This window comes from Lactuca sativa, chromosome 7 (assembly GCF_002870075.4).
Source record: "Lactuca sativa cultivar Salinas chromosome 7, Lsat_Salinas_v11, whole genome shotgun sequence".
NCBI classification, from domain to species: Eukaryota; Viridiplantae; Streptophyta; class Magnoliopsida; order Asterales; family Asteraceae; genus Lactuca; species Lactuca sativa.
In genome coordinates, this window is record NC_056629.2 from 73,507,651 (window position 1) to 73,520,898 (window position 13,248).

At 34.6% G+C, this 13,248-nt stretch overlaps 1 protein-coding gene across 1 annotated transcript; it reads right to left on the minus strand.

The window, feature by feature from the left end:
• Nucleotides 1-1,839: 1,839 nt before the first annotated feature.
• On the minus strand, nt 1,840-5,121 carry LOC111911873 (putative leucine-rich repeat receptor-like serine/threonine-protein kinase At2g24130). The gene is made up of 2 exons (XM_023907616.2): nt 2,595-5,121; nt 1,840-2,417 (listed from the first exon to the last, which is right to left on the minus strand). The coding sequence occupies exons 1-2, from the start codon at nt 5,119-5,121 to the stop codon at nt 2,044-2,046; spliced, it is 2,901 nt and encodes a 966-aa protein (XP_023763384.1). The 3' UTR covers nt 1,840-2,043.
• Nucleotides 5,122-13,248: the final 8,127 nt, after the last annotated feature.

The following is a 13,248-nucleotide window of genomic DNA, read 5'->3' on the forward strand; positions in this document are numbered from 1 at the left end:
GGTAGTTACCCTCCTAAGTCATTTTCCCTTTGAGTTACCGGTTAAAACAGGTATTAGTCGGTAATATTGGTGTAATTTAAACAGTTAAAAAAAGTTAGTTGCTTTATTATGTACAAAAAAGAAGAAGTTGTCAATATGTGAACACGGATAAAAGGTAGTTACCATTATTTAAATAGAGAAAAATGTTGAGGTAGGTAAGATAAGATGAGAGGGGTGGAGTTTGGGGTGTGTTTATTTAAATAAATAAATAAATCAAGGGAAAAATAGTCTTTTTAGGTAAGACAGGGACCAAGCGCGTAACAAAAACAAACAGCAGGGACCTTCCGAGTTAAAAAAATAAGTTAGGGACCAAACGCACAAATTACCCCAGATCATAGGGACCATTCGTGTAATTTACTCTATAAAAAAAACTATTGTAAGCCGTTCTAAAAATTATGAATAGGTTTACTCTTCGGCACATCATTGGTCTGTTTAATTCATAAATTATGCATGTTTTTATTCCAATACTAGGTTATAACTCATGGAAACTACGGTCGGTATATTTAAAATTTCTATATAAATAAAAAAAATGTAAAAAAAATGGAGATATTGTCGATTATAAGTAATTATGAATTAATTTGTTAAGCAAAATAAACATAATAATATTATTAGGATAAGATTTTATGTTTTTAAAAGTTGAATTGAATTTGATTTGTTATTAAAAATGAAATAATAAAAATCATAGAAAAATACCAAGAGATATTATAAAAAACTGACATGTGTCATTTTTAGATTTTATTTATCAGAATAGATGGATTTTGTAAAAGTCCTCCTTAATAGATGAAGATTTTTTTTGCCACATGTCAATCTCTTATGAGTTTTGACACTTGTCATTTTATGGTATTTTTGAATAAATGTTTTTTCTATTTGTCATTTTCTCATTTTTTTTTTATCTTTCTTAATTAACACATCATATTTACACCTTAATTAATAATTGCCTTAATTGAAAATAACCAATAAATTACAATATTACAATTCATATAATATTTAATATGTTTCCTTTTAAATTCAAATTTTAAATTTCAAAGTTAAATAAATTTTTGTTTAAACCTTCATATTTAATTTTTTTTTTATCCAACTCGTATAACATACGGGTCTCACAGCTAGTATTTAAGAAGCAAAAATCTTATAAAGAACGTGAAAGTTTTTAAGATTGATAAAGCATTTTGTAAAAGTATTTAAGAAGCCAAAATCTTATAAAGAATGTGAAAGTTTTTAAGATTGATAAAGCCTGAAGTTAACTTTTTATCTTTTAAGGTAAAAGCTATTCCGGTAAAGATAAAATATTTTAACTTTTTCATGTGCGCCGGCGGAATTTTTACGAATATTATCTTCTTTTTAATTAAAATCAAATGGTTTTTTTTTTTCAAATCAAGTACTTTTTCTCACTTCTAACAATGTCACAGAACATTTAAATTTTCATTTCGCGTCTCTTGATTGCATATTTTTAGACGTAGTTATCGATTTTGCCCACATGGCAAAAACCATCATTAGCATTGTACAAGTTTTAGTCGATGGCCATTCTAACCTTTTTCTAAAACATGCATTTTATTATTAATACTGTTTTTGCTGATAATATATTATATTTTTTGTATTGTATCGTATTGCTAGATTAGATTAGCCGTAATGATTTAACTTTAACAAAAATGACCACGATTTGGTCTTAATGATGGAGAATTAAGAAATATTGTAAATTAAGTTAGAATATATGTACTAAAATAAAATAAAGTAAAATTTACTTTATATTTATAAAGCATTCTCATACTCTAAATAAAATAAAATAAAATGAGTTTATTGCGACATTCCCATTAGTCTCTTTTGGCATACAATCACGCGGCAAAAATGGTCCATGTTCATGACGCGATGCAATCATGCACTCACTAAAATTTGAGTACAACTTTTCTTTGCACAAGCTACAAGTAAATATATAATGCACAATCAAACATCACCAATAAACATAAATGAATTGTATCTAAGTATGTTAGTCTTTTAGAAACTAAACAGTCACTCAGTCGATAGATCCGAAGGCCTAAATAGGTATTCTTTCCATGTAGCCATCTCGTGCGCCACATCCACCATGGTCGGTCGAGTCGAGGGGTTGTATTGTGTGCATATCAACCCAAGCTCGATCAGCTCCAAGATCATGTCGTGCAATAGTTTACTACTACATGACATCGGTCCGTAGGCCAAAAGAGCTTCTTTTATGATGGGTTCAAGCCTGTCTGGGTATGGGTAGTGACTTTTCACCCACTCATGCAGGCTTGAACCATCATCAAAAACCACATCAGTAGGTCGTTTTCTTGTCACCATCTCCAACAACAAGACTCCGAAACTGTAGACATCTCCTTGTGTTGAAGCTCGCCTACCCATACCATATTCTGTATTTCAAGCATACTAGAAAGTGTTAGCAATAATAATAATGAAAGAAAAATATAATAAATTATTGTAAGTTTTTAAAAGGTTAATTATAAAGTCATAAATGGATACCAAATTTTTTGTTTTTCTTTATAAAATACAATTGCTTTTAAAAAATACATAATTTTTTTGTGACTTACCGGGAGGAATGTAACCAATTGACCCACAAAGCAGTCCATCAGTCGAGCTAACCGAAGGGGGCTCACCAGCTGCCATCGGGATCTTCTCGTGATCCTCTTTCACCAATTTAGCAATCCCAAAATCCGAAAGTATAGCGTTCATGTCATCATCGAGAAGAATGTTGCTAGGTTTGAGATCACAATGAGCCACCTTAACAGGAGCATAGTTATGCAAATAGGCTAACCCTTCAGCCACATCGCTTAAAATACGGACCATTTGTACCAAATTCACACGGCTTAGACCATCATTTGGGTACAAATGGTCCTCAAGGCTCCCGTTCTGCATCAAAGGTAGAACGAGAGCCTTAAAATCAGGTCTGCTACAGATCGTTTTGATCCGTATCAGATTCCTATGTCGGGTATTCTTCAAAACTTCACATTCCCTCTTGAAACTCCCAGAGCTTTCCTCGGTTTTTGTATAAGATATAACTTTCACCGCGATCTTCGTGTTGTCTTTGAGAATCCCCTTGTATACTTGCCCAAATTGGCCTGTTCCGATTAAATTCGATCTGCTGAATCCATTTGTTGCTGCCATGAGTTCTTGATGAGAGATCTTTGGGTAGCTCTGTTCATTTCTTTCCTCTTCATCGTCCTCTTCAAACCCAATTTTCCGGCTGAAAGTTTTTGAAAATTTCTTTTTTGATTTCCATTTGAAAACTACAGGAATCATAGACATGATTAAGGTGGCTACGGCAAGTAGGGTAAGCAAAACCCACAGCTGAATCGAGTGTTTTTTCCGCTTGTTCTTGCAATTTGGCATCCCTTCCATCCCACTACTACAGAGCCCTGGGTTTCCAAGGAAAGAATTGATATCAAGAAACGGAAAAGATACGTTCCCAGAGAAGTTATTATATGAGAAGTTGAGCTGTCTCAACTTGGAAGATGTCTGAAAAGATACTGGTATCTTTCCAGACAATCTATTCAATGAAACATCAAATGTTTCAAGAAAGGGCAACTTCCCGATTGAATCGGGAAGAGGGCCTTCGAGTGCATTCCCAGAGAGATTGAGGTGTTCGAGCGCAATGCAGCTTCCAAGCTGTGACGGAATCTCACCGGAAAAGTTGTTTGATGATAAATCCATGGCAAGAACCATGTCCATCTTGCTGAGCTCCGGTGGTAGAGGTCCATTCAGGTGATTGTGTGAGATGTTTAGGTACAATTTCAAGCTGTTCAATCTTGCAAAATCATTCGGAATCAAGCCAGAAATTTGATTATACGAAAGATCAAGAATCTCCAAATTTACGCATTGTGCCAGGCTTGAGGGAATTGTTCCCACGAGCTTGTTGTTGTTAAGCAACAAACTCCGTAATTGTGACAGATTCGAGAAAGTGTCGGGAATTGAGTTTGACAGTTGGTTTTTTGACAAATCAAGAAGACCCAATCGCGAAACATTTCCAAAAGCTGATGGGATTTCACCGGAGAGCAAATTATCCGATAAGTAAAGCCGTTCGAGTTTCTCCATTAGGCATAATTCATGTGGGATCTTTCCTGTCAAGAGGTTTCTAGACAAGTTGAGAAGGGTGAGATTCAGAAGGTTATTGATATCCAGAGGAATCTCTCCGGATATCTGATTGTCATCAAGTTGCAACTGGACCAAACTCTTCGGAAGATTCCCGATAACATCAGGAATCTTTCCGAAAAGTCTGTTTCCAGCTAACTCTAGTTCTTGTAAATACAAAGAGTTACTTAAAGCCGAAAAGAACGGCTCGAGTGGGCCCGAAAAACGGTTGTAAGATAAATAAACAAACTGCAAGTTTGATAAATTCTTCACAATCTCAAACGGTAACTCCCCTTCGAAACCATTCACCTCCAAATCCAACCATTTAAGCTTTGAAGAATTCGCTAAGGCTCTCGGGACCCTTCCCGTAAGCTTATTCGACCAAACCAAAAGAAACCGTAGCTCGTGGATTTCACATTCTTCGGTCAATGGAATCGGACCACTAATCGAATTATTCGATATATCAACATACTCTAAGACCGATGTCCCGTTACAAAAAAGCGCCATTGGAATGTCTCCAACGAGCATATTGCTTCCCAAATCAAGATATTGTATCTTAGAAAGAAATCCTAATTCAAACGGGATACTCCCACGTAAAAGATTGGACGATAAACTTAACTGTTTGAGCTCCGAAAGATACCCAATCTCTCCCGGAATGCCACCCTCGAAGAAATTTCTAGAAAGATCCAAAACCGTTAATTGTGAAAGTTGAGAAATGGCGGGAGATATAATTCCGTGGAGCAAAGATCCACTGAGATCTAACTCGAGAATGGAATCATGATTTTGGTTGCATGTGACTCCGGTCCAGTTGCATACCGGAATCACAGAGCTATTCCAGCTCTGAAGAACGTTTTCGGGATCAGAAGTGATCCCGGAAAAGAACGTAAGGAGAGAAGCTCGTTCGTTAAAAATCTGAGCTTTTGTGTCTCCAGAAACTATTGAACACAATACTGTGCAGAAGAAAAGGTAATGGAGTTTATGTGGATTCATTATGAAGAGAAGGTGATGTAGGAATGAAGGGAACAGGAGATGGATATATAGGTGGAGTAGATTAAGAAGGTGATTAGATTAATTAATCTGGATTTGTGCCTAACTTAATATTTGGCGTCCATTTGACTATTTAAAGTCAACGAATGAGAGTTGGCCGCGTGGGAAAATATGGTACGCTGTATCCGCCGCTATATATTTGGAGAAATTGAAAAATACTATTGGGTTTAACTTTATTTATGGTGGTGTCCTGTTTAAATTTATCATTATATCGAGTATCTCTATTTTTTATTAGCTAATTTTTAAAATTATATTAGTGTTATTCAAAGTTAGATACTTATTACCTACACAACCAATCATAGCTAATATTTACTTAGTTTTGAATAAGAGATACATAAAATACAAGGTTCTATTCAATTAAAAAGGATTGCAGGTAGCTACGAGTATTATAAATGTATCATATGCGGGAAAATGTAAGAGTCTCATAATCTAATCTGAAAACCAAACCAAACATAATGGAACCGTAAACAGCTTTGGTCAAAATCTGTTTGACAATGTTAAGAATTACTTCGACCTATATGTTTTGTAGACTGTAATGTGAATATTAACGTATGAATATTCGTAAATTAATCTAATATGTATATTAATGTTTGATTATTCATATTTTTATTTCTTAATAATGATGTAAAATATATATATATATATATATATATATATATATATATATATATATATATATATATATATATATATATATATATATATAATTGTGCCTAACCTAAAAAAGTTATTTCAGCTGGAAGCCTAATATTTGCTTGTTTGGATAGTTTTAGTGGATGATGAGTTGTGTTTAAGATAAGGAATGAGAGATGATTTTATATGTTTTAGTGTTTGCATTTGGCCTTTGATGGGAATAATGTTATATTTCTTTTATGAAAAACAAGAAAAAATAAAAGCTAACTTGTTTAAATCATATTTATAAATGATTGTTTAGATTTTTAAATTAATGATTTTTAAAATTATTTAAGAATATATAACGTTACTCTCATCATTATTTTTCTTTGTTTATCAAGTGTTGACGATGCTATTACCATGGTGTCAAAGTGTGTTGTGTTAGGTAGTAGGAATGTTTTTTTTTCATTACTAGCAAGTGTTGTACTATGTGGTTTTTTCTTTACATATTTAGGAATTCTGTGGACATAAATTCCCAGACTTGAATAACTTTTGTGAGAATCATATACTTAGTCTATCTTATTTAATCATGAATGAATGAACAACTTATTCTTGTTTTTGAATAATTAATTTTCTTGCCAATATACTTTTTACCTTCTTATATATGGAATATCATCAAAGGTTTTAAAAAGTTCGCTGCAACTTTATCATGACATGTGATGACCCTAAAGCTTATACTTGACGTCAAATTTAAATATCATCTTAAGTTATATATATATATATATATATATATATATATATATATATATATATATATATATATATATATATATATATATATATATATATATATATATATATATATATATATATATATATAGAGAGAGAGAGAGAGAGAGAGAGAGAGAGAGAATTTTCACCTTAAGTTATGCCTTACAAACAACATGTCTTATCATGGTTCGTTAAAGCTTGAAGTTTGATATTGCAACCAAGTCATACCTAACGTTATTTAGAACCTTATATATTATTTACTTAACCAGTAATGTAGTATTTAAGAAAATATTAAGAATGTTTTTTAAAAAGTAACAAACTTATCTTCAATGGTGCATTTTGGACCCGATTTTGACCGGGTACCCGAACACGTTCTATTGTTCTCATAAATAAAATCTATTTTAGGATTATCTATTATCTTAAAAGATAGTAGCTTCTGATGATGAAGAGATTGCAATGATGATGGTACGTTTTTTTTTTTGTACAATTACCTCTTGCTTTTTAACATATTAGTGATTTAAGCAAGTCCAAAATATGAACATCAATTCTAGAATGTGCAGAATAGGTCTTGAATGTAATTATTGTTATGTTGAAAATATGTAAAAGTGTAGTTGTTATTATACATTTTTTCCATTTAGATTCGTATTAGGAATATACACGATGTGTATAGTGTATGTCGGGAACATGAAATAGAGTTCTAAAACTTAAAGAACTAGTTTGGGACAAGAAGAACATGATTGTGACATGTAGACTGAGTCCATAATACGAACGCCATGTCTAGATCAAAATGTCAAAAAGCCTAAAAAAAAAAAAAAAAAAAAAAGATTGTTTTTAGCATGACCATGTATCGATGCGGTACTCGATATAACTTTCAAACATTACTTGGGTGGAGACATTATGGCAAGGCTATAGCCTATTCCGTCATGACCAACAGTTTTTAGGATTCCCTTTTTAGTAGGATACAATGTGCTCTACCATTACTTGTTCTACAAGGAGGTCTTGACAAATCCACAATCTAATGTGGATGAGTTAATATTTCCATTAAGTGACTATGAGCTCTTCTTTGATAACTAAGCACTCTGTATAATGGGTTTTCAGTTTGGTAACTATTTCATTGCTCGTTTGATGACCAAACATTGTTAATATGGACATCATGTGTTTCCATTTGTAGCGGTGAAAAAGACAACGAAATTTGTTGACTTGGAGTTTGTCTTCAATAACTCACTTAATGAGGTATTCGATGAAGATGCAATACAAATGTATTTGTTGTGTATGTTAGGGCATTCGTTATACGTATATACCCTCAAAAACCTGTAGAAAATTACCTTGCACTAGTATATAATTTGGACCAATTCAACTAGTATCATTTAATTTACCAATTTAATTATATTTTTAGATAGTTTAAATTTATTTATATAATTTGGACCAAATCTACACTCTATATAACGTCCGCTTTGGCAGGTAAAAACTCTTGCAAATTATTTCAATTATACATGGACTATACTTGAGTACGATGGGCATACACAAGGTACGTACGACGTATTCCTATTCTTGCATGAGGCGGGGAGTTCCCCTGGTACGCTAGGTGTACCCATGCGTATGTAGGGTGTATATGAGAAAAGGGCAAACCCTAATTATTAGGGTTTGCACCCTATTTAATCTCATTAAGTCCTTCAAACCCCTCACATTATCAGCCTCCATTGCCTTTTTGAGCTAATCTCGAAACCCTAGCCATCTTAAGAGTGTTCGTGATCTTATTGAGACTTTTTAGGTGTTCTTTTATGATTTTGAGAGCTTGGTGGTAGAGCATTGTTGGAGTTGGAGCTTCAAGATCCTAGGGTATCTTCTTCATTGCAAGCTTTTGAAGGTAAAAAATTTCTTACCTTGATGGTTCCTTGAAGTAAAAAATCTTTTGGAGCTTTAAGATCCTGGGGTATCTTCTTCATTATCAAAATGGTCATTTTGTGTGTGTGTGTGTGTATATATATATATATATATATATATATACACACACACACACACACATACGCACACAAAATAATTATGAGATCAAAAGATATAATTATCAAATATAAAATTAAAGGGGTTTATATTGTGATAGTTATAAGGAACATAAAAGATAAAAGATAAGCACCTAAGGTTAATGCGATAGTGAGTTGTTAATATTCATCCACTATCCTTGATTAAATTCAACTTCCCCGGTACCTATAATCATTAACTTTGCTAGAGCTATAAAGATATGTATAGATCTATACAGGGATTGACACCCCCACCTGCGATTTCTAGCTACAATCTCAACAGAATAACTTTCTTATCAATCACTATTCGACGTCCGATGAAGCATCGTGGTGGGTCAATTATTAGTCAAACAACGTCGATTATGGGGGCTTATGGTAATACATTACAAACACCTTAGAGATCTGACTATTATTTGTAACATCCATAAGAATTTAAAACTTTTTAAATATCCAGAATGCCATTAATTATTACAAAGTGTTTTCAAAATAGTTTCATATCAGAGTTCCCATAAATCATAATCATAAAATCGAGGAAGTATACGGTCAAGCCTTCGCCTTCCCACAGTCATCCACTGTACCCGAAACAATAATCGATAAATGTAAGCCCGAAGGCTTAGTGAGGTACCCCCCAAATACCCATGCACACAGCAATACACATACAATAACAAACAACATACTATGGCTCCAATCAACCATCAGGTTGGAATACTCCAGGCCCTCAACCATCGGGTTGGAATGCCAACATACTATGGGTCCAGTCAACCATCGGGTTGGAATACCCCAGGCCCTCAACCATCGGGTTGGAATGCCAACATACTATAGGTCTAGTCAACCATCGGGTTGGAATACCCCAGGCCTAGAACCATCTGGTTGGAATGCCCATATACTACGAGTCCAATCATCTTCGGGATGGAATACTCTCAGCCCACAACCATCACGTTGGAATGCCCATATACTACGAGTCCAATCATCATCGGGAAGGAATACTCTCGGCCAACAACCATCGGGTTGGAATGCCCATAACCAATCAAATGTGTGCACCTATATCAGATAATCAAATAACAGCCTATAGAGACAATTGTTGGATTAGTGTCTAAGCCCGTAACTATATTTGGTAAGTACTTGACCCGGTTGTGCATGGTCCTTTTGGGTTGCCTTCACCAAAGTAACTTGACAGGGTGATTTAAGAATAGAGAGGTTAATATGGTTTATTAATATATTATATGAATAATATATTAAAGGAGAAATCATATAGTTTAATTAATATTAGACAAGAATTAATTAAGAATTAATTCTGTGGCTAAAAGACATTAATTAAATATCAAGGACTTAAATTGTCAAATGTGTGATAGTTGAATATTGGGCTGAGGAACCTCATGGACTAGGCATGGACGAAATTAGGGATGTGTCCATCCTAATTTCGGCCATAAGGGCCCTATTCCAGAAGCTTCCTTGGATTGCTTAAGGCCTAAGCTGTCCATTAGGGTTTTGACTGAAACCCTAGCAGCACCAGTATAAATAATACCCCAAGGTATCCAGTTTTCGGCCACTTGAACCCTAAGAGTCTTCATAGCCGAAATTGTGCCTCTCCCTTCTCTCCAATATCATCCTCTTTCTTGTGTGGTGTTTGTAAGCCATTAGAGGAATGACATTTGTGACTCTAAGCTCCAAGACAAGAAGATTCAAGCCATTGAAGAAGAGGTAATCATCTAGATCTGTTTTCTTATGATAATTTCGAAATATGTATGCTAGATCTAGGGTTTATAAGTGTTGGATGAATTGCATGTACAATAGAGAAACCTAGATCTAAGTTTTAGGGTTTGCATGAGCACATAGGATGTTCTTTTGGCTCAAATCCATCAGTGGTATAAGAGTCTGGTTTGGTTTCTATTGTATTGATGCCTTGTATGTTCATCTTGCTAGAAAAAATATCGTTTTTTGCCTTCTGTCGGACCTAACTCGGCGAGTCACTAGCTGCACTCGGCGAGTCAGCCCAACTCGGCAAGTCCAGTTAGTGATTCGGCGAGTCGGGGAGTCAGACAGAGGGATTTTCGAGATTTATTGTTGTTTTGCTAAAGGATAATTGCCAAAATTATTTTTTACTAATAAAATCCGAATTTTATTGTTAATATATAATTATCCTTACCAAAACAAAAGATAATTACCATTTAATTGAATAATAAATTCCTGATGTAATAAAATTTGATTATTTGATTTATTTGTTGAATTATCCTATGATTAAAATAAAAATAGATCAAATCTAGATAATCATTAAATTAAGTGTTTAATTTAAATTATTTGCTATTTGATTCTATGTGTTTTGAAAAAGTTCAAAACTTGCCCTCAAGTTTTGAAATTGTTTTTTTTTTATTAAAAGTTTAATTTGAACTATTTAAATTTCAAACCCTAGAATTTTACAAGTTTAAAATTCAACCTTATACTATATTTATTATAAGATTAATATATATATATATATATATATATATATATATATATATATATATATATATATATATAACTTAAATGCTAGTCTTACCGTTAGTAGGCCTCATTCACGAAGCCGATCTATAAGGGGGGTATAAGGTTATGGCCTATAAAATGGTCGTTTAATGGGTGTCCACTGTCACCCACCGCTTCCTTGATTGGTAGAGGGTCGTTAGCCGAACGGGTAGGATATGGCAACCTTTTCCTCATTAAAAGTATAATGAATTTATAAAAGTAACTAAATGTTTTTCAAAATTCTCAATCTTAGTTACTTTAGGCAAAAAGTGAAATTGATGCAATTCCATGAAATTACACTTTGTACCCTTGGTAAGACGTTAGTGGAGCGTGTGTAGTTAAAAGACACACTAATTGGGTTCTAAGAAAAGGTGGCAAAGGGTGACTCATTGTTTGTCATAGCTCGATGGAGCGTATGTGGTTAACCGACACGTCGAATAGGTGACTAAAACAATGAGGGCACCTTGTACATTTGCATGGTTATTCACACCCGCTTTGTGATCCTATGCATCCCAGTCACAAACTTTAGGAGCATCTCGAGATTTAAACATGCCACTGAAAAGTTCAATGAATCTCAAAAGATCTAGGAGTTTTCAATACATTTAAAACTTAATCTCTTTTTCGTTTTTCATGGACAAGAATTAGTGAATCGGCATTCACTTACCTTCAAATTATTTGCATGTTAGATTAGGACATCCCTTTTCTAATTTGTAAATAATGTTGTTGGATCCTAGCCCTAATTTCTCATTCGGGTGTTTAATTGGGGATTCATTTCTAATCAAACTTTGTCTTTTTCTATTTCAGATGTCGAACGTCAACAACAACGCTTCCGGCTTAAATTCCTCCGACTCGTTGTCACTCATGAACTTGTATGGGAGAGTGATCTTTGACGGGTCCAATTTCAATGATTAGATCTGCAACATCCAAATGGTCACTCATTACGAGGACAAAGAGTATGTCCTTGATGAGAAGCTGAAGGAAATCAACATCAACACTGCCTCTGCTGAAGAGATCGCGGCCTTTGAGGCCCATGAGCGTGATGCTACGAAAGTCCATTGCATCATGCTGGCGACTATGACTACATAACTCTAGAAGTCCTATGAGGACATGTATCCCTATGAGATGCATCAAGATTTGTTGGACCGGTAACACCAAAGCCCTAGGCAAGAAAGGTACGAGATCATCACTTCGATGATCACTGCCAAAATGGGTAATGGAGAGTCCCTTACCGCTCATTTGCAAAAGATGCATAGATATGTCTATCGCCTGCTAAAGTTGAATATGAACTTTGATGAAGAGCTGGAAATTGACATCATCCTTCACTCCTTGCCTCCCTGCTACAACCAGTTCTGCATGACCTACCACATGAATAAGGAATAGGTCACTTTGAGCAAGCTTCAAGGCTTGCTAAGGACTGCTGAGAGCAATCTCAAAGATAATTCTGTTGCATTAACTCCTACTCCTGCTGCTGCCCCAGTCTTGGCAATTGGGCAAGGGAAGGGTAAGAAGAGGAAGGCTCTCTCAAAGAGCAACCACAAGGGAAAGTCCCAAGATGGTACCTCTTCTAGTGGAACCAAAGTTGGTTCTGCTAAACCCAACTCCAACCCCAAGGAGGCAGAGTGTCACCACTGCCACAAGATAGGGTATTGGAAACAAAGCTCCCTAGAGTATCTGCAAGCAATCAAGGATGGGAAGATCAAGCCATCCTACGCAGGTATTTACACTATTAAATCTAATGATTCATCACATGCTATTTCTTGGGTACTTGATACAGGATGTGGTTTTCACATTTGTTCTGATTTACAGGGCCTAAGAAGAGATAGGGATGTGGAGCATGGGAAGATAATTTTGATCATGGGGAACAGAAGATCGTCGCCTGTCACCAAGATTAGCGTTTACTCTTTAATGCTCAGTAGTGGATTAGGATTAGATTTAAATAATTGTTGCTATTCGCCAGATATGGCAAGAAACATCATTTCATTTCTTGGTTTGTATAGACAAGGTTTTAGATATTCATTTGATAATGAAAAGGGTTCTATGAATGCTTATCTTAATGGTGTTTTCTGTTTTGAAGCGTTGCCTTGTAATGGAATATATGAAACTGTGATGGTTATAGATAACTTAGGAAATGGTGTGTTGTGTATTGATTCATCCAATAGTTTGGTTAAAG